The sequence below is a fragment of the Mastomys coucha genome, unplaced genomic scaffold (genome assembly GCF_008632895.1).
Source record: "Mastomys coucha isolate ucsf_1 unplaced genomic scaffold, UCSF_Mcou_1 pScaffold7, whole genome shotgun sequence".
NCBI lineage: Eukaryota > Metazoa > Chordata > Mammalia > Rodentia > Muridae > Mastomys > Mastomys coucha.
This window is the reverse complement of record NW_022196913.1, coordinates 1,897,967-1,925,334: the sequence shown is the minus strand read 5'-3', so window position 1 is coordinate 1,925,334 and position 27,368 is coordinate 1,897,967. Positions and strand designations below refer to the sequence as shown.

At 44.3% G+C, this 27,368-nt stretch overlaps 1 protein-coding gene across 3 annotated transcripts; it reads right to left on the bottom strand.

Moving 5' to 3' along the window:
* Nucleotides 1-1,276: 1,276 nt before the first annotated feature.
* On the bottom strand, nt 1,277-26,867 carry Sephs1 (selenophosphate synthetase 1). Of its 3 annotated transcripts, none has more exons than XM_031358299.1 (9): nt 26,653-26,867; nt 23,794-24,075; nt 19,726-19,829; nt 17,192-17,299; nt 15,901-16,055; nt 13,861-13,951; nt 11,491-11,590; nt 5,014-5,226; nt 1,277-3,161 (listed from the first exon to the last, which is right to left on the bottom strand). In XM_031358299.1, the coding sequence occupies exons 2-9, from the start codon at nt 23,984-23,986 to the stop codon at nt 2,947-2,949; spliced, it is 1,179 nt and encodes a 392-aa protein (XP_031214159.1). In that variant the 5' UTR covers nt 23,987-24,075; nt 26,653-26,867; the 3' UTR covers nt 1,277-2,946. The 3 variants fall into 3 exon arrangements, with proteins under 3 accessions (XP_031214159.1, XP_031214160.1, XP_031214161.1); XM_031358300.1 differs by lacking the exon at nt 26,653-26,867 and adding an exon at nt 25,964-26,331; XM_031358301.1 differs by lacking the exons at nt 19,726-19,829; nt 26,653-26,867 and having other exon boundaries at nt 23,794-23,880.
* Between the last annotated feature and the right edge of the window lie 501 nt (nt 26,868-27,368).

Sequence of the window (27,368 nt, the reverse complement as noted above, 5' to 3'; positions counted from 1 at the left end):
TTTGTGTAGCATGGACAACCACACCACGGGAGAAGTTCCCTGTTCAATGGCCACGAGTGCCTGAGTGACTACCTTGTCACATTTTTGTTGGGTTTTGAGCTTACAGATCAACCAGAGCAAAACACCAGGCCTCAGCATAGGGCTGTACGTGGGCTCGTGTGCATGCTCATCATCAGGTTTCTGTGCCAAGCCATCTGTAAAAATAAACTAGTATAGCTATTATTTCTGTTTCTACAGAATAAAATGAAGGTCTAGAACTCTGACAATTAAATATTGATGTATTTATTGCTAGGTGCATGAGTACATATACCACACAATGTACGTGCTTGTCACTTCTCTTTGCACATGGCTTCTGGAGTCAGATGGAGCTCAGGCTTAGGAGACAAGCCCACTGAGCCATCTTCCCAGCTCAAAACAGAACAATTTAAAAGGCAATGCTGAACTTATGCAAGGGGCTTGTTCATGCATCAAAACAATCAAAACACTCCCACTTATTCACTGCAACTCATGCAGAATTTGGAAGACTTAGATATTTCAAAATACTGAGCAAAAAAGAACATTTCTTTGCCAAACCCCTGGCTGTGAGAGGATTTGACACTAGCAGCTTCTTTAGGAGCACTCTCCAGGGTGGAATTTTAGACTGGTACCCGAAACCCACTAAGAGTGGCTGCTGGATACATTTATAAGAGTTCTACGTAGACTTTGCCAAACTTACTAAACAATGACAGTCACTTGAGTCAAGGAACTTTACACACACACACACACACACACACACACACACACACACACAGAGAAAATAAAAAGGAAAGGCTACGACTAAAGTGATCCCTGACAGCCCCACTTTTTATACCTCCCCCTAAAATTCCTTTTGAGATGAGTAGTTCTCAAGGTTTATTATGTAAAGCCCTAACGGATACATTTTGGAGACGGATTACCTGGTTCCACAGGCAGAACTGCCGACTTTGTGGGGAAAGGGCAGAAATGCCTCAACAAACACCCAGGTGATTATAACACACAGGGTTCTGAGCACCCTGAAAACACGTCAATACAAGGCTTTTCCTAGATCACAGATCATCCCTGGATCTCTTAAGTCCCTGGCATTTTCTCCTTATATGAATCCTTAAAGATGATTTGCTCAGGACATTAACCATCTAATTCCCTTCCAACAAGCTTGCCTCCAAGAAAAGTAGTGGCTTCGGGGGACAGAACATACAGAGTTAGCTCCAATTTCACCTACTATTTAAAACAAAACAAAATAGAAGCAAGCCCAACAGTATACTTTGTGCACTCAGAGGGTTCCAACATGTTTATTTTGCAGACCACTGGTGCATACTTTCAAGGATCAACATCATATAGATTCCTATAGTCCAATTAGTGTCCTTCGGTGACACTTCCTTGGCTGGGGCCAGACTCAGTGGCTTCAGTTCCAGCAATAGGTGCATACAGGAGATCCTGGGGACACAAGCATGCCACAGCCTCTTCCTTCCGGGAGTTCCATTGGTCCAGCGGCGGTTTCCTGGTGTTCCGTGTTCAGGAGTGAGGTTAGGTGAGTCTGCAAAGCTCAGCTTTGGGGCCTGTTAGTAGGAAGCCCTGTGAAACCTGAAGACGTGGTGCTTCCTCTCTTTTGAAGTCCGGTGTTTGAGAACCCAGTGCCCTTGTGCTTAAAGACGGGAATCCCCCAGCTGCCTAACAATAAGGAAGATAAGGAAGCCTGTTTTTAAGAAACACAGGTAACACCTTTGTAGATTGCCTATTTGTTCTAGAACTACAAAATTTAATTCAAGAAAATATAGGTCCCGTGAAAGACTTAAAAGTTTATAAAACTAAAATCTAGTTTTCCCCAATAAATTGTATTTTAGGCAAAACCCTCCCAAATGCTTCTAAAATAATACTAAAAAGGGCATCTGATTATACAAGAGCAATTAAAAAAATTAAATATTTATTTGAACAACTTTTATGTTGGAGCTGCAATGTTGGCAATGTAGGTTTTTAACACAAATCACAAAATGCGTGCACAAAGAAGTATGGCAGCAAAGACAAAATGATGCTAAAGAGCTGCTGATTTTAAACAAGAGGCCTGGAATCACTATACAAAATATAAAATGTATTAAACACTACCATCCACAGAACAGTCTTTAGTACTGATTATATTTAAAAATTATTTGCGAAGGAAATTAGATATTGAATTATAAATGAGTATGATACATGAACCCCCGGATCAGAAGGCAGTTCCTCGTCACACTATAGAACAACTATAGAGCATTGCGAAAAGTATCCTTTTCCCTATTGTTAAAGACTTTTAGTGATAGTCTCAGGAAAGCTTTGTTTTAAAAGAACATTTCTCTTTTGTATTCCAAGTGCATTCCATGCCTAGCAAAGTACCTGCCATACTGAACTGAGTGAGCTACGAGATAAAGAAATCCCTCGAGTTATTAGACTCAACTTTACAAATCAAACACTCGAAGGAGCCATGCAACCCTCTGACTAGGGGGAGACCGTCATGTCACTTACCAATTCTGTCTTTCTAGAATGTCAACTGAGACACTTGAAAACAGAGCAGACTGATAGGGTGGGCAGAAAGGAGAAGACACAGAAGGCTAGTGGACCCCTCCCAGCAATGCCTGTGTGGCAGGAAAGCACCTTTAGAGAGCGCCTATGCGGCAAGAGACGCACAGCTAAAGATTCAAAATGAATCAACAGTATTGGATAACAGTATCATTCTCAACTCAGAAGCTGCCTGGAGGTTGGGTGCATCTTCAGTTAATGTAACAGGAAAAGAAGGCCATGGATTTCATTTTATTAATTGCATCCACTCATAAATTGACCTAGGGTCACCAGATGTGTAGACACAATGAGATTTTGTTGTTCTTAGAGTCTTTAATTGAAGTGATGATAAAGGAAATAGATCTATTTAAAAACAAAATCAAATAGCTCTTTCTGTCTGGATTAGGAGGTGGCACCAGGTGTGGGGTTCACGTTTTGCGTGGCTACTTGAGGTGCGACTTCAATAATCCGAGGTTTGTCGATGATCCTGGCTGTGCGGTTGCCCTTCTCCACAATCCCAATAATCCATGCTTGATGGCCTTCACCATATTTGGGGGACTTTATCTCTGCACAGAAGCGAGCTGCTTGCTCCCGTGGTAGACAGATTAGCAGGCCTCCTGGCAAAGAGAGAGAAGAGGTTACTATGTGGTGCCTCCAGCAAAGCTTATACTGCAAGGCTGCTCTACTATGGGAATGAGTTAAACCTCCTGTTGGTAAAGTCTTACTATAAGGAACCAGCTAACGTCAACTGAAAATGGCCTATCTGAATCATGAAGGATGGCACCTTCCACTCCACATGAGCAGAAGAGTATGGCATGTGAGGTCAGAGTCACACCTTCTACTCCACACTAGGAGATACAAACAAGAGAAGGCTCCCTCAGTGTGCTCCCTGCATGGGTTCCACCAAGAATGATGGTTTTAAGCTTTATTTTAAACTTAAAGACTCATGAGAGAGCCTTTACTTGACATAACTGGCACTAGTCTCGACTCTTAACTTTCTGCAAAACACAAAAACATACCAACTTTCCTTCCTGTTTTTAGCAGCCAGTTCTGAGAGTTTGAGTTTCTAAATAACTAGAGAAAAGGGTATTGAGTGTGCTTTACTTGTAGAAAACAAAGGAACCAACTGGGTGACTGTGGCTGCTAACACACAGCATGTTCCCTTGGTGCCCGCTAAGAGGCAGAACCAGGAGGAGTAGGTAAAGGACTTCTAACTACTTCTAGAAACAGTTTTGAGCAGCAAGCTGGAGATGCCAAGTCCTAGAGGAGGGCTCCATGGGTTCCACCCTGGCTTGATAACAGAATCTCTTAGCAACCCAGGCCCATGCAGACCAGTTTCCTGGGAGCTAGGTTGAGGAATGTGTATAAAAGTAGTTACGGGGGCTGGAGAGATGGCCCAGTGGTTAAGAGCACTGATGTTCTTCCAGAGTCTCTGAGTTCAATTCTCAGCAACCACATGGTGGCTCACAACCATCTGTAATAGGATCTGATACCTTCTGAAGAGAGCAACAGTGTACTAATATACATGAAATAAATAAATCTTTTTTAAAAAGTAGTTACAGAGAAAAGAAAATGGAAATGAGAAAAACTGAAGACAAACAGGTGTTAAACAGAAACTCAGAAGGTAAACAGAGCTAGCAATGTAAAGGGAAAAGAGAAGTAGGGGGAAGGGAAGGGTACTCGGGACATTCACCATGCCCCACACTTTAAAAGACCATTTTGATCTTTAATTATGCCTATGACTGAAGGTGTCCATGGAGGCCAAGATGTCTGCTCTCCCAGGCTGGAATTAGATGCAGTTGTGAGCGGCCAGCTGTGGAGTAGAGCCTTTCTTCTGCAAGAGCAACCCATGCTGTTAACTGTGGGGCTATTTCTCTAACCCCATACTATTCCACTATTCAAAACAAAACAAAACAAAACAAAACCCCCTCTTTTTATGTTTGAGACTAGATCTCAGCACACAGCTTGGGCTGACCTCACACTTGAAGACATCCTCCTGTCTCTGCCTCTTGAACACTAGGACTACAAGCATGTGCAAGACACTCCTGGCTCTTTGAGACTGACTGGGCTTGGCTATGTTGTAGAGTTTTGCCGTGTAATCATCCTGCCTCTGCCTCCTGAGGAGTGGGGAATGCTGTGCTAAACACCAAATGTAAACTAAACAAATGCTAAAACAAAACAAACAAACAAACAAAAACCCACAAAGGAACAAGCCAGCCTGTTTAATCTTATCTGTGTTGTTGGCATTCAAGGGTTAAGTCTCCAGAGAATCAAGCATGACCTGTGTTTCCTGAGCTCCTGTCTTCCACACTACTATTAAAAAGAGGAACACAGGTACATTCAACTCAAACCAGCATCTGACTTTAATCACACTGGAGGGGTGCAGAGTCCCAGCAGGGGCAGACGTGGCTGCTAGGCTCACTGATTTGAACCTTCAGGCCAGGGGACAGGATACTTTTTTTTTTTTACCTGACGTCTCTGGGCAGGTCCCATGCATTAGGCCGAACATGTTTCCGCAGGCTTTGCTCACAGCGGCCATTTTCGCTAGCACGGGAAGATTGTGAATCACAAATGACACCTCGTTCCTCTGTTGCTTGGCTAGGTTCTGTGCATGGCCCAGAATCCCGAAGCCTGTGATGTCAGTGGCTGCATGAGCATTGAACGTGTGCATGAGGCCTGCAGCTGAGAGAAGCAGAGGAATGACTTGAGAAAAACCCACCTTTTCTCCATGCAAAATCTCTATAAGGGGATATGGTAAAAGAAAGCAGTGTGAGAGAGTCAACAGAGACCAGGGCAAATGCTGGACACTGAGTTCCTACTGTGGCTTAGGCCACCTTCCCAGTAAATGAAAAAGCTGTGGAGGGGAATTAGTCTTCATGGAAGGAAACCTGTCAAAGCCAACCTATAATCGACTAAGGAATTTAAAGGGTGCCTGACTTAAAAGTATCACTTCCTGAGTGATGAGATTACATGCACGTGCCGTAGCAGGCCTTCAAGTTTTCTCCTTCAGAGCAGCGTTGGAAAACTGCTAAAAGGCCATGCTAGGTTCCCATTACTGTGTTTGATGAGTCAGGCTTGTATTTTACCATCAACTAGGATCTACGGCTTATCTGAGGACTCACTGTGTTTATGAATGTGTGACGCACACCTCATGCGGACCGCTGCTCTGGCCTCATGGCCCGTTCCTCCCTTCTCACCCCTTTACTGCCTCCATGCTTCTCTTTTCAGAAAGGCCATGGCTTTTCCGACTGGCTTCTTCACTTACGATATGCAAGAGGCTTTCCCAGGCGCCTTTAAAACTCTTTAGTAATGTTTTGCCATCTGGATGGGCCATTTTATCTATTCACTCAACTGAGCAATTATCTGGCTGAGTATTGGCTTGACGGTTAGGGGCAAAGGTACTTTAACCAGTGTGTGCAGACTGCTGTGTGACAACTCCTTTGGGGGTAAAGTCAGGCACACCACTGTTAGATCACATGGTTGGCAATGACAGTGCTGTGACAAGCGGCCCAGCTCTGCTGTGGATGTGCACTCTGCATTCCACCACCAACCAACAAGAGTTCCTGTTGCTCCCCATGCTTGTCAGCACTTGGTGCTGCCGTGCCTGCGGGTTGGTCTTCTGACAGATGTGTAGTGAACTTCACTGTTTCACTGTGCTTTTCTCAGGACACACGATCCTGTGCCTGTACTGTCAAGACATCTTCTCTGCTACGGTGTCAGTTCAGATCTTTTGATTTTGTTGCTTTCTTTTTCTTTTTTTTTCTTTATTAGATATTTTCTTTATTTACATGTAAATTTCTCCATTCCTAGTTTCCCCTCCAAAAAAATAAAGAAACAAACAAAAACAACAAAAACAAACCCCTGTTGCCTCCCCCCTCCCCATGCCTGCCACTTGTTGCTTTCTTATTTAAGAACTTGTCATGAATTTTGGCCATCAGCAAGTGTTTTGCAAACACTTTCTCCTACTCTGTGCCTTGATTTTTCTTGTTTGTACATGTATGTGACTTAGGTGTTCATGTAGAGACCAGAGCCAATTGTGGCTATTGTTCTCCAGGTCATTTAGCTCTTTGGTTTTTAAAAAATATTTTATTATTTTATGTGTATGAGTGTTTGGGCTACATATGTGTGCCTGGTGCCCAAGGAAGCCTGAAGTGGGCATCTGATACTCTGGAACTGGAGTTACAGATCATGTGAGCTGCCAAGTTGGTTGCTGGGAATTGAACCCAGGTCCTTTGTAAGAATAGCCAGTACTCTTATTGCTGAGCCATCTCTCTAGCCCTTCATTTTATTTTCTGAGACACTGAGACCTGAGGCTCACTGGTTAGAATAGGTTGCTGGTATCAAGCCCTAGCACCCTCTGCCTCCTAGCACTGGCATTTCAGGGTACACCACTGTAACCTGTTTCTTATTCATGTGCATCCAGGGACTGGAGTCCAAGTCCTCATGACAATGGGCAAGCACTTCCTTAACTGAGCTATTTCCCAAGCTCATGCATCACCTTAGCTGGGGTATACAGAACAACCTCATCTAAGTACACTCAACATCCATTTGTTTTGTTTCGGATAGTATAAGATTTCTGTTACATCTTTTTTATCTAAGAAGTTACCTCCAAACCTACTATTACCTGAACTTTCCTCTATGTCATGCTCTTGGAGGCCTCTAGTTCTTTGGTATACTCAGATCTATAGCTGTGTGAGTTACTACCTAGGAAAGACAAAGGCCTTTCTATTTATCGCTGCATACCCACTTGTTCTAGTACCGCCTGCTGAAAAGCCTACCTTGCCTCAGCTGCTCTGTCCCAGCACCACTGCCAGACATCAGTGTGCCTATGGTAACATCTCTACTTTCTTAGAAAAAGCAATGACAAGTTTCGTTTTAAAATGGATTGTTCAAAAGTAGATTGTCTTTCTAGTAGAACATTACTCAGTTATTGAACACTGTGTGTGCTAGTAGATGGATAGAGCAGCAGCCATGCTTCAGGAGAAAGGGCAGTCGCTGAGTGAGCAGAGTCGCTAAGTGCATGTGCACTGTACTGACAGCTAGTTTAAGGTGACAGGAAGCTGCAGGGAAATAGGGAAACACCATGGAGGAATACCTAAAAATGCTAACGGAAGCGGACAACTAGTGTAATTTTCTTTCGAACTTCTTTTTTGCTGTTGTTTTTAAAGAAGTATAAAATTATTTTAAAATAATCACAAAGTTCTGTGTAATCAGGAGCAATATAATTTATAATAGCTGTTTTTTATAGTTTTTTTAAAAAAGAGAAACATGACAAAGATTTATAAAATATTTTCAGTTACAGTACTCATTTAGCCTTATTCCCTTAAAACAATTTTTTAAAAAGATATTTTATGCTCTAAACAAATGAGGCATATATGAAAAATATAATAGACACATTCCATAGCTCTTTACATTTCTATTTCAATACGAGTACATTTCATTTTATTTCATAAATATGAAATCATGTAAAACTGCTATGCACTGAAACTTAGTTTAATTAGACTTTTCAACCCCCAGCTGCTATTCTAGCAGTGCTGGTCAGTAAGCACCATGTGCAGGACCCAGTCTCAATCATGTGTCAGGGCTGTCACGCCTGGAAGGCTAGCTTTACCTTTACACAGTCAACTACTTCCCCCCATGAGAAGAAGTAAATCAAACTGTAATAGCATTTTCTGGAATAATTTCCACCAATGAGAGATTTATTGTAGTAGGACAACAATAGGTAAAAACTCAAACATTAAAAAAAGTACTCATTCCAATAGAAGTCAGGCAGAGACAAGAGGCTTAACCTCAGGGTTGGTGCTGCTCTGATCTGTATTGGTTTAACCTTTTCTAGGGAGGGGAACAATGTGACATAAATATACTGTACTGAAAATTAAAACAACAACAAATTCTTCTCTCTCAGAAGCATAAAGTCCCATCCTTTTTTTCCTTCCAGGTTCCCACCACAGCCCAGGCTGGCAATAAGCCACTTTACACCCAGGCAGGCTTTGACCTCTGACCCTCTTTCATCAGCCCACTGAGCAGTTGGCTTAGAAAAATATATCTATGAAAGACCTGGGCATTCTTGTTATAACCGAGTTAATATTTATGAATGACAGAGTCTGTGCCTAGACTGTTGGTTTTGCACGTCTGCTTGTTCTGCTGGCTTAGCTGTGCTCTACTGCCAAATGTAGCAATTTTCTACATACCCGATTAAGACATTAGGAGCTGGACAAACAGTTCAGCAGGTAAACAAGGCCCTGAGTTCAGACCCCAGAATGGACACAGGCCCATGGAGCATCTGCATTTCTAGCATTCCTAAGATGAGACAGGGACAGGAGATTTCCCAGAAGTTCATAGAGACCCAGCAGTGAACAAGAGACCTGTGTCACACAAGTTGAAGGTTAAGACCAACCAAGATTGTCTTAACGTTCCCTGACTTTCACACAAGTTCCCAGGCATCCACACACCCACATTCACACAGATGAATTCACAATGGTGGTGACTGAGGGGCGGGGGGAGAGTAGTGCATGACAAAGTAAAAGACTCTAGAGACAGTGCTTAGAGCTTCTGAAAGATCCAAGAGAGGTGCCCCCCGCTGAATTATAAAATATTAAATAGTGTGAACATCAAATAAGGAGTATACAATGCTTAAAGTAGGGGCTGGAGAGATGGCTCAGAAGAGAAGCCATCTTTAGAGAAGATGCCAAGGTTAGTGGAGGCCAGCCTAGGCTATATGATTTGAAGTAAAATCAAAACAAAACAAAACAAAACTTTGGAGACTCACTGTTAGAAGAATCTGAGGAGCGTGGGACATAGTGGTCCATTACTTTTATCCCAGAGCTGAGACAGAGGTGGGCTGATACCTGGGAGTCACTAGTTAGCTAAAGCTACATAGGGATACTTGGTCTCAAAAACAAAACAAAACAAAACAAACAAACAAAAAACCAACAAAACTAAACTGACATGATAATCTATCTGTCTTTAGGATGCTAATTCCCTAGGAATGGTTTATTCTTCTTACCACAGAAAAACAGCTAAGCTCTCATAGCTATTCTGACAACTGCAATATAGCAAGTGACAGGCCTATTAATAGGCCATATTCTCTAAGAAGAATCTTGGTTGTAATTTGATCAAAGTATGTAAGGGGGAGAGGAGTTCTGACAGTGCACACTGTATACGTGAGTGGAGGCACTCGATCAGAAGCATGGAAATTTGAACAAGAGGAGATCCATTGCTAACATGCTATACAATGAATGCCCTAGCTGACTCAATGCCCTGAATGTATAAACTTAGATCCAGTTTGAAGGGGCTCACCATGAGTAGCTGGGACATCTTTGTGTTATTTGACTAATACACCCAAAGTGGGAAAATTCTCAAGACAAATGACACTCCATGGTCCATGTAAACTCAGTTTTCAAATGCCTTGTCTTTCTTGTAATGAACAGTTGGCTTTAGGATCTGCTTTCCTCGACACACTATGTGACACCTGTAGGCAAACCTGCTCAGCCAGAGCAATTTATTAACATCCTTTATTTACAGTCTTTATATGGCCAAAGAAGCTATTTTACTACAGGTAAGACCATACTTAGCTAGGGCCAGGCAGAAAGTAAAGTACAGGTTCAATCCCCAGAACCCAAGTAAAAAACCTGGACATGGTGCCATATGCCTTATGATGGAGACAGTGGAGACCCAGGGCTTGCTGGCCAGCAGCCTGGCCTAAGAGTGAGCTCCAGGTCAGTGACCCAATCTCAAAAAATAAGGTGAAGGACACTCAAAGTTGACTTTTGCCCCCTCTCTACACACATGCATGTACCCACCTACACAAATACACACACATATGAAATATTTGACCACTATTTACACCTGATTTGTGACTTTTTTTTTTACATAATCAAAAAGAAAAAAAAATCCTATATAATACATCTCTCTATTTAAGTAAAGCAAGCCACTATCTCTTAACTACTTTAAAGTCATGCTTTAAAGCCTGTGCAGTTGTTGGAATAAGTAATGACCACAAGCTCATACTTTCAAATACTGGTCACGGGTAGGTAGAACTGTTTGGGAAGGATTAGGAGGTGGGGCCTTGTTGAAGGAGGTGTGTCACTGGAATAAGCATGGAGGTTTCAAAAGCCCACACCATTCTCAGTTAGCTCTCACTGTCTCCTGCTTGTGGATAAGGATGTAAGCTCTCAGGTACTGCAATAGGCTCCCTACCATGATATTAAACAGATTCACCCTCTGAAACTGTATGGATATGGTATTTTGTCACAGTAACTAGATAAGTAACTAAGAGTCCATTTCACAATTGAAAGGGCAAACTTTCTACTACATTTTTTTAAATTAAAAAGTAATTCAACATTTCTAAATTACGTACATGTATGTGTGAATGTGCACATGATGCCAAGTGCTCCTGGAGGCCAACCAGCCAGTTCAGTGTTAAGAACTGAACTCTGAGCCTCTGCAAAGCAGGTGGCCTTCTTAACTGCTGAGCCATCTCTCTAGCTTACAACTGGCTTGAAGGAAGAGGAAGGCACATGTGGACATTATAGTGAGAAAGTATCTAATACAAGCCATATTAACACTTTTTAACTGAGAACATGTCACATGTAGGTTCTCCTTAACTTACGGCAGGGTTCAACCAACTGATGTCACTTTGACATTAAAAAGTTGAAAAGCATTAGCAAACTGTCATAAATGAAACTGTAAATTAAACACTACCTGCCCATAGGTTCCCAGTAACCTATGGAACTAAAGTAGATACCAACAGGAGGAGTGTAGTCACCAGCCATGTTTTCCTCCTGGCCTCAATTTCCTTATTTTGTATGCTTAAAGACTTGAGAAACAACAAACCACTATGCACTAAGACTGGATGCAGCCAACTATACCTAACATTCCCATCTATTACTTGGTCTTCCCCAGAACGTTTGCTAAGCCCTGAGCAGAATGGCTTCTGCCCCATACCTGTCCTGTTGAGCCGGGCCATGTTCATCATTGCCTCTTGGTATGCCAATTCTACGTCTTCTTGGGTGACCACTAGCTTAATTTTATTCCATTTTTCGGGCTAGCCATAGGAACACAGGTGAGAGAGAGAAAAAGAAAACGTGATTCATTTTTACTTCTAACCACGCACAAAATGAGTACTTTTCCTAGTCACCTTCTGGGACCGGGCATGTCGATATGTGTACATATTGCCGGTGATCAAGCCCAGGGTCTCACACATATTCAGCATGTCCTGCACCACTGAGCCAGACCCTAGTCACTGGGAATTTTATTTACCTAGTTGTCAAGGTATAGAAGTGTTTTAAGTCAATACTCTTCTGTGATTAGTGTTTTTCAGGGGAACTATCATTCTATCTTCGGCTTATTCCACATTTCTGTAGTAAAATATCATAGTTTGTTAGATATATAAACCTAACAGGCACATAGCTCCCTGCTCCTATCTGGCTAGGTGTAATCCTTTTATTAACACTGTTTTCAAGGGTTGAGATATCAGGCAAGTGCTTGCCTAGTATTCACAGAGCTTTGAGCACTACAAGAAGAACAGAAGAGACTTTCCCACATCCTTGGTTCCCTTCCCATCTCCTCCACTAGGTTAATGGCATCTGTTTTACATTATACCCTTTCTACTTTAACTGACTCCTGCAGTAAAACTATTTTGATACAAACAGATGTGAAATTTTCAACTGTCCATGTTGAAGACAGCTTTGGGTGAGCTAATAAAGTTATCATTAAAGGGACAAAAAGGCCCCTGTCTGTCACGATGTGAGGTTCATGGCACAAGGAACCAGACCACTAACTGCTCTATGATTCATGCATCTTCGCTTACGTGTCTTGAACACTATATAAACAGAAGCCGAGGTGCTGAGGTGGGAACTCAGTGGCAGAGCTTGCCTAACACATGTGAGGCTAAGCTTGCTTTCCAGTGTCATAAACCCAGTATTTCCCAGCCACTGTTAGACATTATGTATAACTTCATCTCCCCTAATCCCATCACTCCCATCTCTCCCATCAGTAACACCCACTCTGATGTGTGTATTTATCATTCTTTGCCTGTCAAAACCCAAGATCCTCAAGACGATAGATTCTAAAACTGTATGACAACTGCTTCTAACCTTTATTAAATAAACAAAACACTATGCTATTACATTGCATTTGGAACTTGCTCTTAAAAATTCTGAATATTCACCAAAAATCAGTAATAAAGCAACGATGTGTAAAGCAGAAGTGGAGAGGCCATGCAGGCGACACAGTCATACCGGACAGAACCTCTGTCCCCACAGCAACTTCCCAGACTGCTTTACATTACTGAGGAAGGAGGGAAAATACGTAAATAATATGGCCATTTTTGAAATTTTATTATTTTTTTTTCAAGACAAGGTGTCTTTGTATAGCTCTGGCTGTCCTAGAACTTGCTTTATAGACCAGGATGACCTTGAACTCACAGAGATCCTCCTGCCTCTGCTTCCTGAATACTGGGATTAAAGGCATGTATCACTTCTACTCAGTGAGAATTTCTTTTATTTTATGTATCTGGTATTGTACCTATAGGTATGTATGTCTATGCACCATATGCATGGAGCATCCATAAAGGCCAAATGCAGGCGCTGGATCTCCTGGAACTGGAGTTACAAACTTTTGTTAGCCGCCACATGGGAGGGAGAAGAGAAGCCAGGCTCTCGAGAAGAGCAGCCAGTGTTCTCAAAACTGCTGAGCCATCTCCGTCTCCAGCTCTGAGGATTCTTACTGACTACATAAAGCCAAAATAAATGGCCAATAAGTGATGTTAAGTCCTTATCATTTTTTCCAACTATTTCTCAAGACTAGTAAGTTTCAGATGATAGTTGTAGAAATTAAACATACCATGATATGTGAAGACACGGCAAAACCTTAGTCACTGAGAACTGTTCCGGAAAGCCACCCCAGTGTGCCAGTGCTTAGGAAAAGCATCCTCCTGCCCATCCCCCACTCACTCACTCACTGTAATGCCCTTCATTATCAACCAGTTTATAAGACAACACGGACACATCACAATAACTCCAAACTCCATGACAATTATGCCAACACCTGACCTGATTCCTCAAGCTGGGACTTACGTTCTTCAAACATTATGTAGCTTAAATTTTCATTTATGAGAATATGGATAATTCATCTAAAGAATTTACTGATAACCTTACAGAGGTAAAATTTAAAGTTTTCACTTCACAAACCTTCTCCCATTTCAAACAAAACAAAGCAAAAACCACTCTGAAACTAAAAAGCAACCGTGAGAGCTAATTGTTCTGCCTACCTCCACTCTCAGTCCAGCCCCAATTCTCAACAGCTTTTACTTACAATATCCAGCCACTGGTGCACAGCGACTGCAACCTGTGTGCCCAGGGGTTTTGTCAATACCAGCACGTCCCCTGGTACTGCATTATCTGGCCTGCAAAAAGAAAAAGAGGGTGTTCTGATCAAACTAAGGAGGCAATATTAAAGCAAAAAGGGAATCTTGTTTAAAATAAATGTTTCTGCACCAATTCTTGCTTTTCTTTATGTGTGAATTCAGAAGCCAGGTTAAGTAGACGTCAGAAGTCAATATTGGGTATTATTTTCAATACTTTCTCAGCTTTATTGATACACCCCACCTGATGTAGGGATTCTTAGAACTAGTTAGTCCTAATGATCTGTGCTAAGGTTACTCCTGGAACATTAGTTACAGCATCAAAATAACCAAACGTAATTGAAACATCAATAGCAAATATACAAATGTTACAAAACTAAGAGGAGGAGTGCCCATGGTAGGAGACTTGAGCATCTACCAAGATCACAACCGCTGTACCTGAGATTCTTTTACATCCTTTACATTCTGACCCAGGTTAACATACTACCTACTAGTTACTAAAGACTGAAGTGAGGGTCAGCTGATGGCTTGGTGGGTAAAAGAGCTTGCCACCAACTCTTTAGTTCCCCACTACAAAATCAATTAATCAATTTAAAGCAAATAAATGAAGGACAGGGTGCCTCTTTTAACATCAAACATGGAAAGTGACAATCTATGTTGAAATCTATCTCCAAAGAATATAGAGAAATGCTCCCTCGCCCCCAAAAAAGCTGTAAGACAAGATGCTTGCCATCACTAGTCATAAAGAAACACAGTCAAAGCCACATGGGATGCCACCTATGCTCACTATACTGGTTCTAAGCAGAATGAGAATGACATCATAAAACAACTTCTGGAGGGGATGTAGAGAACTTGGGTCTACAAACATAAAATAACAAAACAAAAACTGCACTTGAAGGGGGTTCACAGTAATAGGAGAAAACAACTCAAAAGTCCACCAATCAACAGACAGACTTGTGGTATATGCAGACAACAGCTTATTAAGCCATAACGAAGTACTGTGGTGGTGGTGGTGTATACCTTTGACCCTAGTACATGGGACGTGGAGGCAGATGGATCTCTGTGAGTTCAAGGCCAGCCTAGTTGACCACTCTTAAAAAACAAAACAAAGGGGGCTGGGGAGATGGCTAAGTGGTTAAGAGCCACTTCCAGGTCCTGAGTTCAATTCCCACCAACTACATGGTGGCTCATGACCATCTGTAATAGGATCTGATGCCCTCCTCTGGTGTGTCTGAAGATAGCTACAATGTACTCATATACATAAAACAAATATATCTTAAAAAAAAAAAAAACCAAAAAAACCCAAAAAAGTTAAAAAAATGTCTGTGAATGAGGACAGGCTTGGGTGAGGGAAGCAAATGTTCTGGGTACTGGACAGGATGATGGTCATTCAAGCCTGCACACACAAAACCAATAAACTGTAGACTTAAAACAGAACCTGCTCAGCAGACACAACAAGGTGTGTTAAATCCCAGGTACAAGAAACCAAACAAAATCAGAAAAGCTGTGGAGGTGGCCTTTACCTGCAATTCTTGGACTGAGCAGGCTGAGGCAGGAGAGTGAGTTTGAGGTCACAATGAGATACAAAGTGATACCTCGTTTAAAAAAACCAAACCAAAGAAATAGACACATAAAATGCTGGATAATATGTTACATGTTTTTGTCACATGAAATTTACAAAGTCTAAATTTGCTCAGGAATAGGATCAAAGTACTGACAAATGTTACAACATGCATGAATATAAAAACACTATGCTAATACATGAGGTGAAACAAACAAAGATGCATCTGAAGGACCAGCAAGTGAGAACCCTAGTGGGAGAGTTTCCACTCAGGATGACCAAACTGTTGACGGGATCCTGGTGAGTCTATGCTGAGAAGACCCATTCTAAATGGGTGTCTTGTATAGCAACTGAATGACACTTTAATATACCTTATTTTTAGAGATGATGAGAGAAAAACAGGTTCCAACATGAACAAAAGCCAACTTACATGATAAATTCATTGGGCTGGCAGACCGTTGTGGCAACTCCGCCCAGAACAATCCAGGGGTTCAATACCGTTTGGCCGCCTGTCACAGAGGTTCCTGCTTCCTCTGCTGCATCTTTAAAACCCTGTATAATTAGTGGTATCACTTTATCCCTCTCCTAGGGTTTAAAAGGACACAGATGAAAAGTCATGAATTCTGTTCAAACCCCAGAAAGGATGGTTCTACATTTGCAGTTGTAAAGAGATAAAAACCTCTACAGAACCAGAAGCTGACAGGCAGGACAATAAAATAGAGTGCAATAAACAGGGGTGTGTTTCCTGATGCAAGCTTGCTGGCAAATGTATTCTGGGTTACAAAGTGGACGAAGCCCAGTTTCTTAACTAGTAGGGGTTATGATGTGCCATTTGCCCACAGGCCTGGCTTAGACACAGGTGACTATCAGAGGACACTGGAGAAGCTGACTATACAAGCACAGCCGTTTTCAAAAAGGACTCAAGTGGGAAGACTTGCTGAGAAATTCGATGTAGCACATCCACAGAGCAGCCCTTCCTGTGAGAACTACTGCTCAAAGTGCAAACTGCCAGGGAAAAGACCACAGACGACTGGGTTATCTATCAGTAAATCACGACAGACTGATGAGGGAGGGCACACGGAAAGAGAAAGGAAATCAACGCACATCTTGTTAAAGTAAACTAAATAACCGGGCCAGAGAGATGGCTCAATGGTTGAGATTATGCATAAAAGTTTGGCTCTCAGCACCCACACTGCAGCTCACAACTACTCTAGCTCCAGTTCCAGGTACACATGTACTTATGTACATGCTGTACACATCCATGTACTTATGTACATGCTGTACACATCCATGTACATGCTGGCAAATATTTAGGCACATAAAATAAAAATAACCTAAATAGGAATTCATCCCTGGTTCAAAGACCAGGTAAAAGAACAGACTGCCAGGCAGTAACAGAAATGTGAGCATGGAAGAGCGTGAGGACCTTGCCCTGAAGGTCATAGGGTCATGGGGTCATGGATTCTGAAGCTGATCACACGCCTGGCATAAAGGTACTGTTAATGTAGGTAAGCTTTATTAACTCTCTCTCTCTCTCTCACACACACACACATACACACACAAATTCCAAAGCTGATCACACACTATTAAGTAAGTCCCCCCACCTTTCATTTTCATTTACAGATAAATGCCCCAAAGTGGAGAGTTGCAATACTGGAGGCCATGTTTGTAAATACAAAATAAAGTTAAACCAAAGACCAGTGAGTGCATGTGTGACTTACCCGGTCAGTCATTTTATTACTGACTCCAAGGAGCATCAGCATATTGTCACATTCTGTGACACCCATTGCATAGAGGTCACTGAGGACATTGGCACATGCTATCCTGCCCTAGGAAAGAGAGCAGAGATGTGAAAAAGCCAGGGATTTTCCATCTGTAGGACCAAAGATGAAGCCTACAGAGCAGCGGCCTCCACACCCTTGGGAGTTTCCAGAAGAGCAGCTCCTGGATACAATTCTCACCTGGCACCTTCTCTTAACTGTCAGGCCACCCACTCACCCACGGGAGCAGAACAAAGAATTCACATTCTTTCCCACCTAAGATTCGGAGCCCCAGGTCAAGATGGGGCAGGGTGGGGGATCAGGAAGAGAAGCAGTAAGCACCATGGTCTGAAGAGACCCAGGAGCTAGGGAGGCCTGATACAGTCACTTAAAGGCAGCCTTGGAAACCCGCACTCAGCAGGCCACAGGAAGTGTTGCCTCTGCAGGTTACAGAAAGATGATTTTTTTTTTTTTAAAGATTTATTTATATCTAAGTACACTGTAGCTGTCTTCAGATGCACCAGAAGAGTGCATCAGATCTCATTCATTACGGATGGTTGTGAGCCACCATGTGGTTGCTGGGATTTGAACTCAGGAACTTTGGAAGAACAGTCAGTGCTCTTAACCGCTGAGCAATCTCTCCAGCCCCCCAGAAAGATGATTTTTATGTTGTTGGTTTCAGAAACTTTTGCAGCTTCAAGTTGAAAGAAGTAAATAGTAAACAAAAGTAGGAGAAATAAGAAACACGCAGGCCTGAAGTAAAATCGAAATAGCATTTCCCAGTAAATTCTATTGCTTTATGAGGAGTTTAAACACATCCAATAGGATGAGCTAATAAAGACCTACTACTCTGGAAGACTTTAAATGTTAAGTTGTCATTGGTCATTGTCTAAATTTTCTTTTTATAGATAGTAGAGAAAAATAACAGGGTTTTCTTCTGACACAGGATAATCAACATGGATGCAGCACATCATTTTCAATTGCTGCAGATCGACTGACAACATCCACAAGCCTTGTCAATGAGCCTAGAGGGTGAACTGGGGGCCATGGGACAGACATATAATAGCTACTCTGGCATGCTTCTAAGAGATGCTAGAAAAGGATAGATTCTGGGTACCTTCTCTGCCACTTGTGCTGATTTACAGAGAATGTACTTTTGTATTTTCTAATAACTTCTACTCATACTGCATTAAAAAGAGAGTCCTCATTTCCTACCCATGGCCGGAGTCCTCACAAATAAAGCTTGATCCCAGTGTCCTTGCAAACCAGGAAGGATAGCTGACATTTTAAACAAGTGGGATATCCCCATTTCTTCAGTGTTCTCTTGGCTGGTAAAGAAGTTAGTTGGATAAAGACTAGGCAGAATGAAGGGCTGTTGGTTGTAGCATGTAACAAATGACTGCCAATGTGTCTATACAGTGCATGGCCAGTAGCTTTGTGTGTACGAGCATGAGTGTGCGGTAGAGGACAGAAGTTGATGTCTGGTGTCTTCCTTAGTCCCTACACCTTATTTTTGAAGATAAAATCTCTTATTGAACATGAAGCTCAACAACTGGGCAGACTGGCTAGCCAGCAAGTCCCAGGAATTCTCCTGTCTCTGTTTCTAAGCATGAGTACTTGAGGTGTATGCGGCCACACTCGGCTTTTTACTTGGGTGCTGGGGTCTTCCACTTATATGGGGAAGTACTTTTTCCTCAACACACCATCTCCCCTGCCCCGTAGCTACACCATGAATGCCATTGTCAGGTAGATCTCAGAGTGGCATGTGATACAGTAGTGAGTGGGCATGTAAATGGCTGGGTAGCTGGTAACCAACTTACCCTGACATTTACAAGAATAAAAAAGGTTCAAGAAGTCTAGTTGTAAAGTAAACCAGGCATGGTGGTGCACACCTTTATTCTCAGCAATGGGAGGCAGAGACAGGAAGATCTCTGAGTGTGAGGCTCTACATAGACAGTTCCAGGACAGCCAGGGCTACACAGAGAAACCCTGCCTCAGGGGAAGTCCAACTGTAATGAGATTCTCAAGTTCCTCTACTGTGGAAGGAAACATTTAGAATCAGTGTTATTATAAAGTATAGCCAGAAACAGCCAGGAGCAGTAAATTTTACAAACATCAGAGAGATGGGTACAAGGAAAGAAAGTGGAGAATACCACCAACCCTTAGTATTCTCTCAAAACAATAGATGCTGCTCTGCACACACTGTAAAGGCAGCAGACAGATCTCTTCATGCCACTTGGTTCATGCAGTGTCAAGTGAGAGGAGACAGGTCACCCTGCCATGATGGCAGGAATCAGGGAACAGTAATATAATCTGGATATAGCAAAAGTGGAAAAACACAACAGCCAAACATAAAACCCAAACCCAGAGGCACACACAAACCCAGAGGCACACACAAACCCAGAGGCACACACAAACCCAGAGGCACACACAAACCCAGCCAAAACCACAACTGAATGCATAAAGCAGTTCCAATTACAAAAAAACAAACTTACCATCATGTAAGGGTCGTCGACGATAGGATAAATGTAATCTGTGGTTTGAACCAAGGAAAGACCACCATGCCTCAAAGGAATGACGCAAGTATCCATCCCAATGCCTGGCAAGACGGACATTGCCAGCACCCAGAAAATAAAAGGAGAAAAGTGTTTAATCACTTGTGAGCAGCACTTTGAGCAGGAAGGAATTCCACAACAAGAGAGCAAACCCACACTGCCAAGCAAACTATGTGTGCTGTCAAGAAGCCTTACTGACATGACTGTGAAACAGAACCAGCATAGGATGGAAGACATGACTTGTTAATCAACAAGACTGCAAGACAGCACAAAAAACGCAAACCTTATGGAAGTCTTTAACCCTTTATATTCCTGAACCTTGTAATTGATGCCCTGGCTATCCTAGATTTGCTGTGTAGACCAGGCTGGCCTCTAACTCTCAGAGCTCCACCTACTTCTGTCTACCAAGTGCTGAGAATAAAGGTGTATGTGCTATCAAGGCATGGTGCTATCACCATGATTGCTTAAAGAATTTCTCTGCATGAGAAAGCTCTACAAATGGAACTGTTAGTCATTTCATTGACAGCTACTTTGATATTACCTGGATGTTACTCTAACCTCCTAGATAGTATTTGTACCATATTCCCATTCAGCAGACGGCACTTAGCATTACATTAGCCCGAAGGAAATGGTAAAAGACAAAGCAGAAATTCAAAGTTCCCAACCACGTGTGTCCAAAACACTCTGCAGCTGGGTAACTCAATCCTTTTTTGTTTCCCCAAAGCACTTTCTTCACTTTGTGTATGTATACATGCTTTCGTAGGTACACCTGTGCACCTAGACACAGAGGTCAACAGCTGGTTTCTTCCCAATCTTACTTTCACCTTATTTTTTAAGATAAGCTCTCTCACCGAACCTAGAAATAACCAATTCAGCTTCAGCTAAGACGGCTCTCTGTGGGCCATCATATTTCTTTTATCCACCATTGTACAACAGTTCTATTGTAGTGGGCTAGTTGGGGACTTACTAGATATGGTTATTCTGAGGCTGGGAAAATCTTTTGGAAGTTCAGGATCCCATTAACAAGATAGCCAGCCCTAGATCATGGTTGATAATATGGTTGTTAGTTTTTGTCAGCATGACACAAATCTAGACATAGTCAGGAAGAGAGAAATTCAAGGATTTACCTCCATAGAACTGGCCTAGTGGGCGTATCTGTGGGCATTTTCTTGGTTGCTGCCTAACTGATATAGGAAGGCCCAGCCCACTGTGGGTGGTGCCATCCCTGAGCGGGTACCCTGTGTGACTTTAAAAGCTGGGGGAACAAGCCAGCACACAGTACTCCCCTCCTTGGCTTTCTTTGATCCAAATAAATCCTTTTGTCCAAGTCGATTTTGGTTATGGTGTGTACCACAGCAACAGGGAGCAATGCAGAGCCACTAGGACGTTCTCCATAAGGCACAAACTCTGAGGGAGGCTGAGGCAGCCACAGATACGCTCGCTCTGAGGGAGGCTGCATGCCAGGGCAATTTTCTTCACAAACATGGCAGGTCAGAGTTGTACCAAAGGCCACAACTGTGACGCATTAAGATAAAGGAGAGGCCTTTGTAAGTGGTGTCAGGGCCAGAACTCCTGCATAAAGTTCAGACTGGACAAGCTTAGGGAGACACATGGAAGAGGATACTCTCTTGAAACTTGAGTATGAGGCTGACAGGAAGAACTCGAGGTGCCATGCTGGCCTATGGCCTAGGTTGATGCTACTGTATGTCACATATGACTGACTAGGAGATGAAACTCTACATAGAGGATGCAAGCTTCCAGGAATATTATATATATATTACCAATATATATTACCAATAGGCCTTCATCATCGAGGGAGTCAGGAACCTATCTATGGGATATGGGAAGCTGGCTGGGGCTACAGCTCAGGACTAGAGTACAGTCTAGCGCTCACATAGCCCTGGGTTTGATATCACACACACACACACACACACACAAACACACACACACACACACCCTCCCTGAAACTGTAAGGAAGGAAGAAGGGGTAAGCCTGAAGTGGCTCTCTAAAAACTAGAGCTTCAACTAGAAAGCTAAGGATAGGTGGGGTAGAGAACAACTACATCACCCCAGGAGAGGTCAAATGCAAGACTGAGAACCTTACGCTTGGCTACAGGGAATCTAGGTCTTCTCAAAGACAGAAACCTTCTATCAAGATCAGGACATATTCGCTGAGAGGTGGTAGTGCACTCAGGAGGCAGAGGCAGGCAGATCTCTGTGAGTTTGAGGCCAGCCTGATCTACAGAGCGAGTTCTAGGTCTACAGAGTGAATCCCCTAAAAAATCAAACTATATGAATGAACGAGTAAATATATAAAAGAATACTATAGTATCAATAACACAGGCTTGACAGATTCCAAGTATAAAAAACAAATGGACTGGTTTTAAGAAACACCTACTTTCTGGGACTGGAGAGATGGCTCAGCGGTTAAGAGCGCTGACTGTTCTTCCAGAGGTTCAGAGTTCAATTCCCAGCAACCACATGGTAACTCACAACTATGAGATCCAATGCCCCCTTCTGGTGTGTCTGAAGACAGTTACAGTGTATTCACACGTGTAAAATAAATGAATAATTCTTTAAAAAATAAAATCCAGCCATAGCCAAGCAGTGGTGGCACACAACACCTTTAATCCCACCACTTGGGAGACAGAGGCAGGTGGATCTATGTAAGTTGGAGGCTAGCCTGGTTTACAGAGCTAATTCTGAGACAGCCAGGGCTATACAGAGAAATTCTGTCTTGAAAAAACAAACAAGCAAACAAACAAAATCCAGGTGCAGGGCATTTTCTCAATTAGTGATTGATGGGGTAAGGCCTAGCTTATTGTGGGTAGTGCCACCCCTGGGCTGCTGGTCCAGGGTTCTAGAAGCAAGCTGAGCAAGCCATGAAAACAAGCCAGTAAGCAGCACTCCTCTATGGCCTCTGCATCAGCTCCTGCCTCCAGGTTCCTGTTCAGACTTCCTTCAATAATGAACAGCAATGTGAAATAAGCTAAGTAAACCCTTTCCTCCCCAACTTGCTTCTTGGTCAGGTAAGACATGTAGGTGATACTAGTAATTATGTCGACCTTTAAGTATGTTTTGTCGAATCCTTTAAATGACAGATTTACAGAGCCAAGCAGAGTGGGGCTCTCCTTTAATCCCAGCATTTGGGAAGAGCTCTGTGTTGGAAAAAGAGAAACCACTAACGTACAAAGAGCTCAGAAAAGAAAGCAACAGTGCCTTCAGCTCCACTAGGCACTCTGGGGTCAGCTTCAAATCTATGCATGTGTGCACATGCACGTGTAGCCAGAGTACAACCTCAACTTCAAATCTATACATGCGTATACATGCACGCGCAGGCCAGAGTGCAACCTCAGCTGTCAGTTCTTTTTTAAGACAGAGTCTATCAATGGCTTGGGAATTAGCAAATTAGCTAGGCTGGTTAGCCAGCAAGCCCCAGGAACACATCTGTCTCTCCCTCTCCAGCCCTGGGATCACACACACACACACACACACACACACACACTTTTGTGTTTAAAGATATGGGTTTGGGGAATCAAACTCACTGAGGTTCTTGAACTTTACCGACTGAACTACTTTCCCAGTCTGTTCTCCTGAGTGTGCAACAGTCTGTGTGGCCCACTCAAAACTTCAGCCCATACGCCCTGCAAAGGCCTTAAAGCTGTTCTTAAGATATGTAAGGCCACAACTTCACTAGGGCAATGACGAGAACACAGCATTGTAGAGGCCATTTGAGAGAAAAGGCAGAAAGAATAAGCATTTCTGCTTATTCTCAGCCAACCAAAAAATTAAAAGTAAAAAATGTCCTACTGTATGTCACAATATACTCTATAATTTCAAACCTGCCAACCATGTGTCCTGATGCTTTTCAAATTCTTTCTTTAAATAAGTGACATCAACAGTCACACTGAGATCCTCTGACAGAACTTGAAGAGTCAAAGCAACACAGGGGAAGTCTGGTTGTAGACTGCTGACTCCATTTCTGCATGTTAAAGATGGTGTACATACCAAGTCGTGGCATAACAGCTCCCAGAAACTGCTCATCTTCTTGGAAGTGGTTCTCTTGTAAAGATTCCAGCAGTTTCTGTAAGACATCTTGGGGCACTTTGCAGCCCGTGCCTTTCAGTTCAGTGAACCTGGTTAGCCGGAAGCTCTTGTCCAATTCATAAGTTTCCGGGTTAAAGGACTCCCGAGTAGACATGGTTCTGGGGCCTCACTCTTCAGTTCAGCCCCTCCCCTCCCTCTCTCTCTCTCTCTCTTGATCCACTGGGCTTTCTACTTGTGATCCACCTAGGTACCACCAAAACATAAAAAGAAGTCATCGTTAAAAGACCCTGAACTGGTATTTGTCAAGAATCAAGTGAATGAGTACACCCCAGAGAGACATACGCAGTGAAATGCTTTGTTAGTTAGAATCAAGTGAATGAGTACACCCCAGAGAAACATACACAGTGAAATACTTTTTTAGGGTGCCTGGGTAAACTGGAGTAACAGATAATGCCATCAAGGGTACCTACGGAAGACGGGGGAGTGGGACTGTGGTTCTAACCGTGGCTCACGTGCATCCGTGAGCAGGTTAAGCTCACCTGCTACCTGCCACTTGGATTTACTCTTCAGAGAGTAAACTCTCTGAAGTTCTTCTAGGGTGCAGGGCTAACAGAACTGGTATTCGCTATGTGTTAGCCTAAAAGTTCTATGCTTTAGAAAGCTGAAATCCTAGCTACAGTGACTTTCCTAGAAAAACCTCTGGCTGTCTTTTGCTCTCTCACAGACAAAAATAAAACAGTCACCAGAAACTGTAGAAAGGGGAACACAAAATGCATCTCATGCAACTATTTTTTTTTAAAAAATTGAGACAGTCCCTCTGCATAGCTTTGACTGTCCTGGGATTCACTCTGTAGACCAGGCTGGCCTCAGAGACGCCTGCCTTTGCCTCCTGAGTGCTGGGATTAAAGGTGTTTACCATCATTCCCTGGGAAATTCTGCCAGATACTAAATCCTAATTTAAAAAACAAGTCTCCCTCTGAACCAGACACGACTTAAAACAACAAAAAACCCCAAGGCTTCCCATGGCTGCAAAACACAATAACGTTCAAGAGAGTGCTTGCAATGTTCAAGAGAGTACTTGCAAAGTTCTCTGATGTTTTTTCACATTCCTAGAAAGCAAACATCCTGCCTAACAAACCGGTAAACACACCATTGACAAACCACACTACTGTTCATTACTAGCTCATTACAAAAAGAAACAGTATCACACGAGATCACTAGTATTGTTTCTGCACAAGCTCTTCTGGTTGCATCTAATTCAAAACCCAGTAAGTGCTCCCGGAGTTTACAAACTTTCTGACTGATGCTTTATTGGGCATAGGATTATATACATCCTAAGTTTTAGGGTCGGTTTCCCCTATAAAATTTATGATTGAGAACATAATTCCCATTTATAGAGTTTTCCATCCCCCAGGAAGCACATCACTCATTTAAACTAAATTTCACAAAGCCCAAATTTGGGCAGTAATCCAAACCGTCGTCACAAACATGACACGAGCAATGATTTCAGCGGGAAACTCCACGGACTCCACTCATTATTCATTGAAACCAAACTTCTCTAAAGAGCAGTGTGAGTCAAGCAAGTTGCCGAGCTGGGCATTCTGAAGCCAGTAAACAGTTTGGAAAAAGTGCGAATTACAATACAACTTCGAAGAGAGGTTTGTAACAGCACATTCCCTCGCAAAAAAGTGTCTGCCTCACCTCTACCTGGTACAAAACCGGAAAACTACGCTTTATAAGGAGTCTTATTTTCCTCCCACCAGTCCTTACGGCCTCAGCCCAAAGGCAGGAGAGGGACTCTGAAGAGTCCCTTTCTTTAACATTATTTCCCCTACACTTTCTGGTTAGGAAAGTTTAAAAACGCCTTACATCAAGAAAACCCAGCAGTTCAAAACCTCCCAAGTGCAAGGAGACCTCAGTCACGCGACTTGACCTCAGAGAATTAACTCAAGCTACTTGAAAAGGACGAAATCTGGGGAGTGCTTGGGGCAGAGGAAGAGCACGTCCGACCTGGAGGCCACATGTTTACACCTTTCCAACAATGACATGAATATTTAAAGCCGCGTTTAACCCCTTCGCTGCCGCGCGGGGCGGGCTCAGGCAGCCGGGTGCGGTGGGGTAGCACACCTACCTCCCCGCAGGCCCCCAGGCCCCGCGCGTGCTCCCAGGCCCGGGCGCCGCGGCGTGCGCGCCGGGACCCCGCGTCCTCCATGGGGCTGGGCGCGGGGGACGCCACGCAGGGGACACCTTAAGTCTCAGGCTGCCGCCTTTAAAGGCGCGGCGGGTGCCGGCCGCCTTCTTTGTACCGCCGACTGGGCCATGCCGCACCGCGGGTCCCGCGTGGCCGCCGCCGCCGCGGTGACCGTCGCCGGCGGGGACCGGAGGGACGCGAGGTCCGAGTGGGGGCGGGGAGGCCCACGGCGCGGCGCCGGGACACCGGGGCGGCGACGGCGAGGCGCGCGCGCGCGGGCTCCCAGTCCGCGCCGCCACACAAAAATGTCGGCGGGCGAAAAGATTAACCCCTGCGTGGCCGCCGCCGCCCTCCCCCTCCGCTCCTCCCTCCTACCCTCGGCCCCGCGCGCCGCCGCGGCGACGGCGGAGGAGGCAGCGGCGCGGGCGGCGCTTCTTTTTTAAAGCGGCCCCACCAGACCCTGGGCTCGGCCCCTCTCCGGGCAGGGCGCGCGTAGGGCCCCGGTGCACGGCTCCACGGCCGGCCCGGGCGGCCCGGAGGGGGATTTGCAACGGCCGCGCCGGGCCCGCGGCCCGATATTCCCCTTTAAGCCTGCTGTCTCGCCCCCCCTCACCAGGCCCGCCGCTTACCGGCTCGCTTTGCGCCCTCCGCCTCCTCCCGAAAACGGGCCGCGGCGCTCCCACAATGCACCGGGCGCGCCGGGCTCCCTTAAGCGTCGCCTGAATAAAAATGCTGCTCCCGGTGGCGGCGGCACGGCCCCGCGCTCGGACGCCGCGTGGAGCTCGGCCTAGGCTGGGCGCGGCCCTCCGGGAACCGGGCCGCCGCGCTCCCGCCGGCCGGCCGCGTGAGGGGCCCTTTAAGAGCGGCCACCTCCCTTTAAGGCGGCGGGCCGGTGGCCGGAGCGGCTCCGTGTTGCTGGTGGCGGTGGCAGCGGCGGCAGCGGTGGCGGTGGCTGCGTGCGGCCCGGGAAGGGGGCGGGGGCGCTGTGCAGAGGCCCGAGCGCGGCAATGATTGGTCTCGGGGGAGGGGTGGGGGGTTGCAAACCCAAGGAACGGTGGCATCCGTTGCATGATGCAAAAGAAAAAAAAAGGGGGGTAGATTGACTTCAAAAGTTGTGAGTGAGTAGCACTGGTAGCAACCTTGAGTGATGGAGCCACCTACTTTCGCATCCCTCTGTCCCGCGAGAAGCGACCAGAGTGGGTTTTTTTTGCTTTGTTTTTGTTTTGTTTTGTTTTGTTTTTTGCACAACCTGGCCGGGTGCGATCCCCGCATCACCCACGGGACGCAATACCCGTTCCGGGGTCTCTGCTGCAGCGAGACAGTGACCGTGGGAACAATTTGCAGA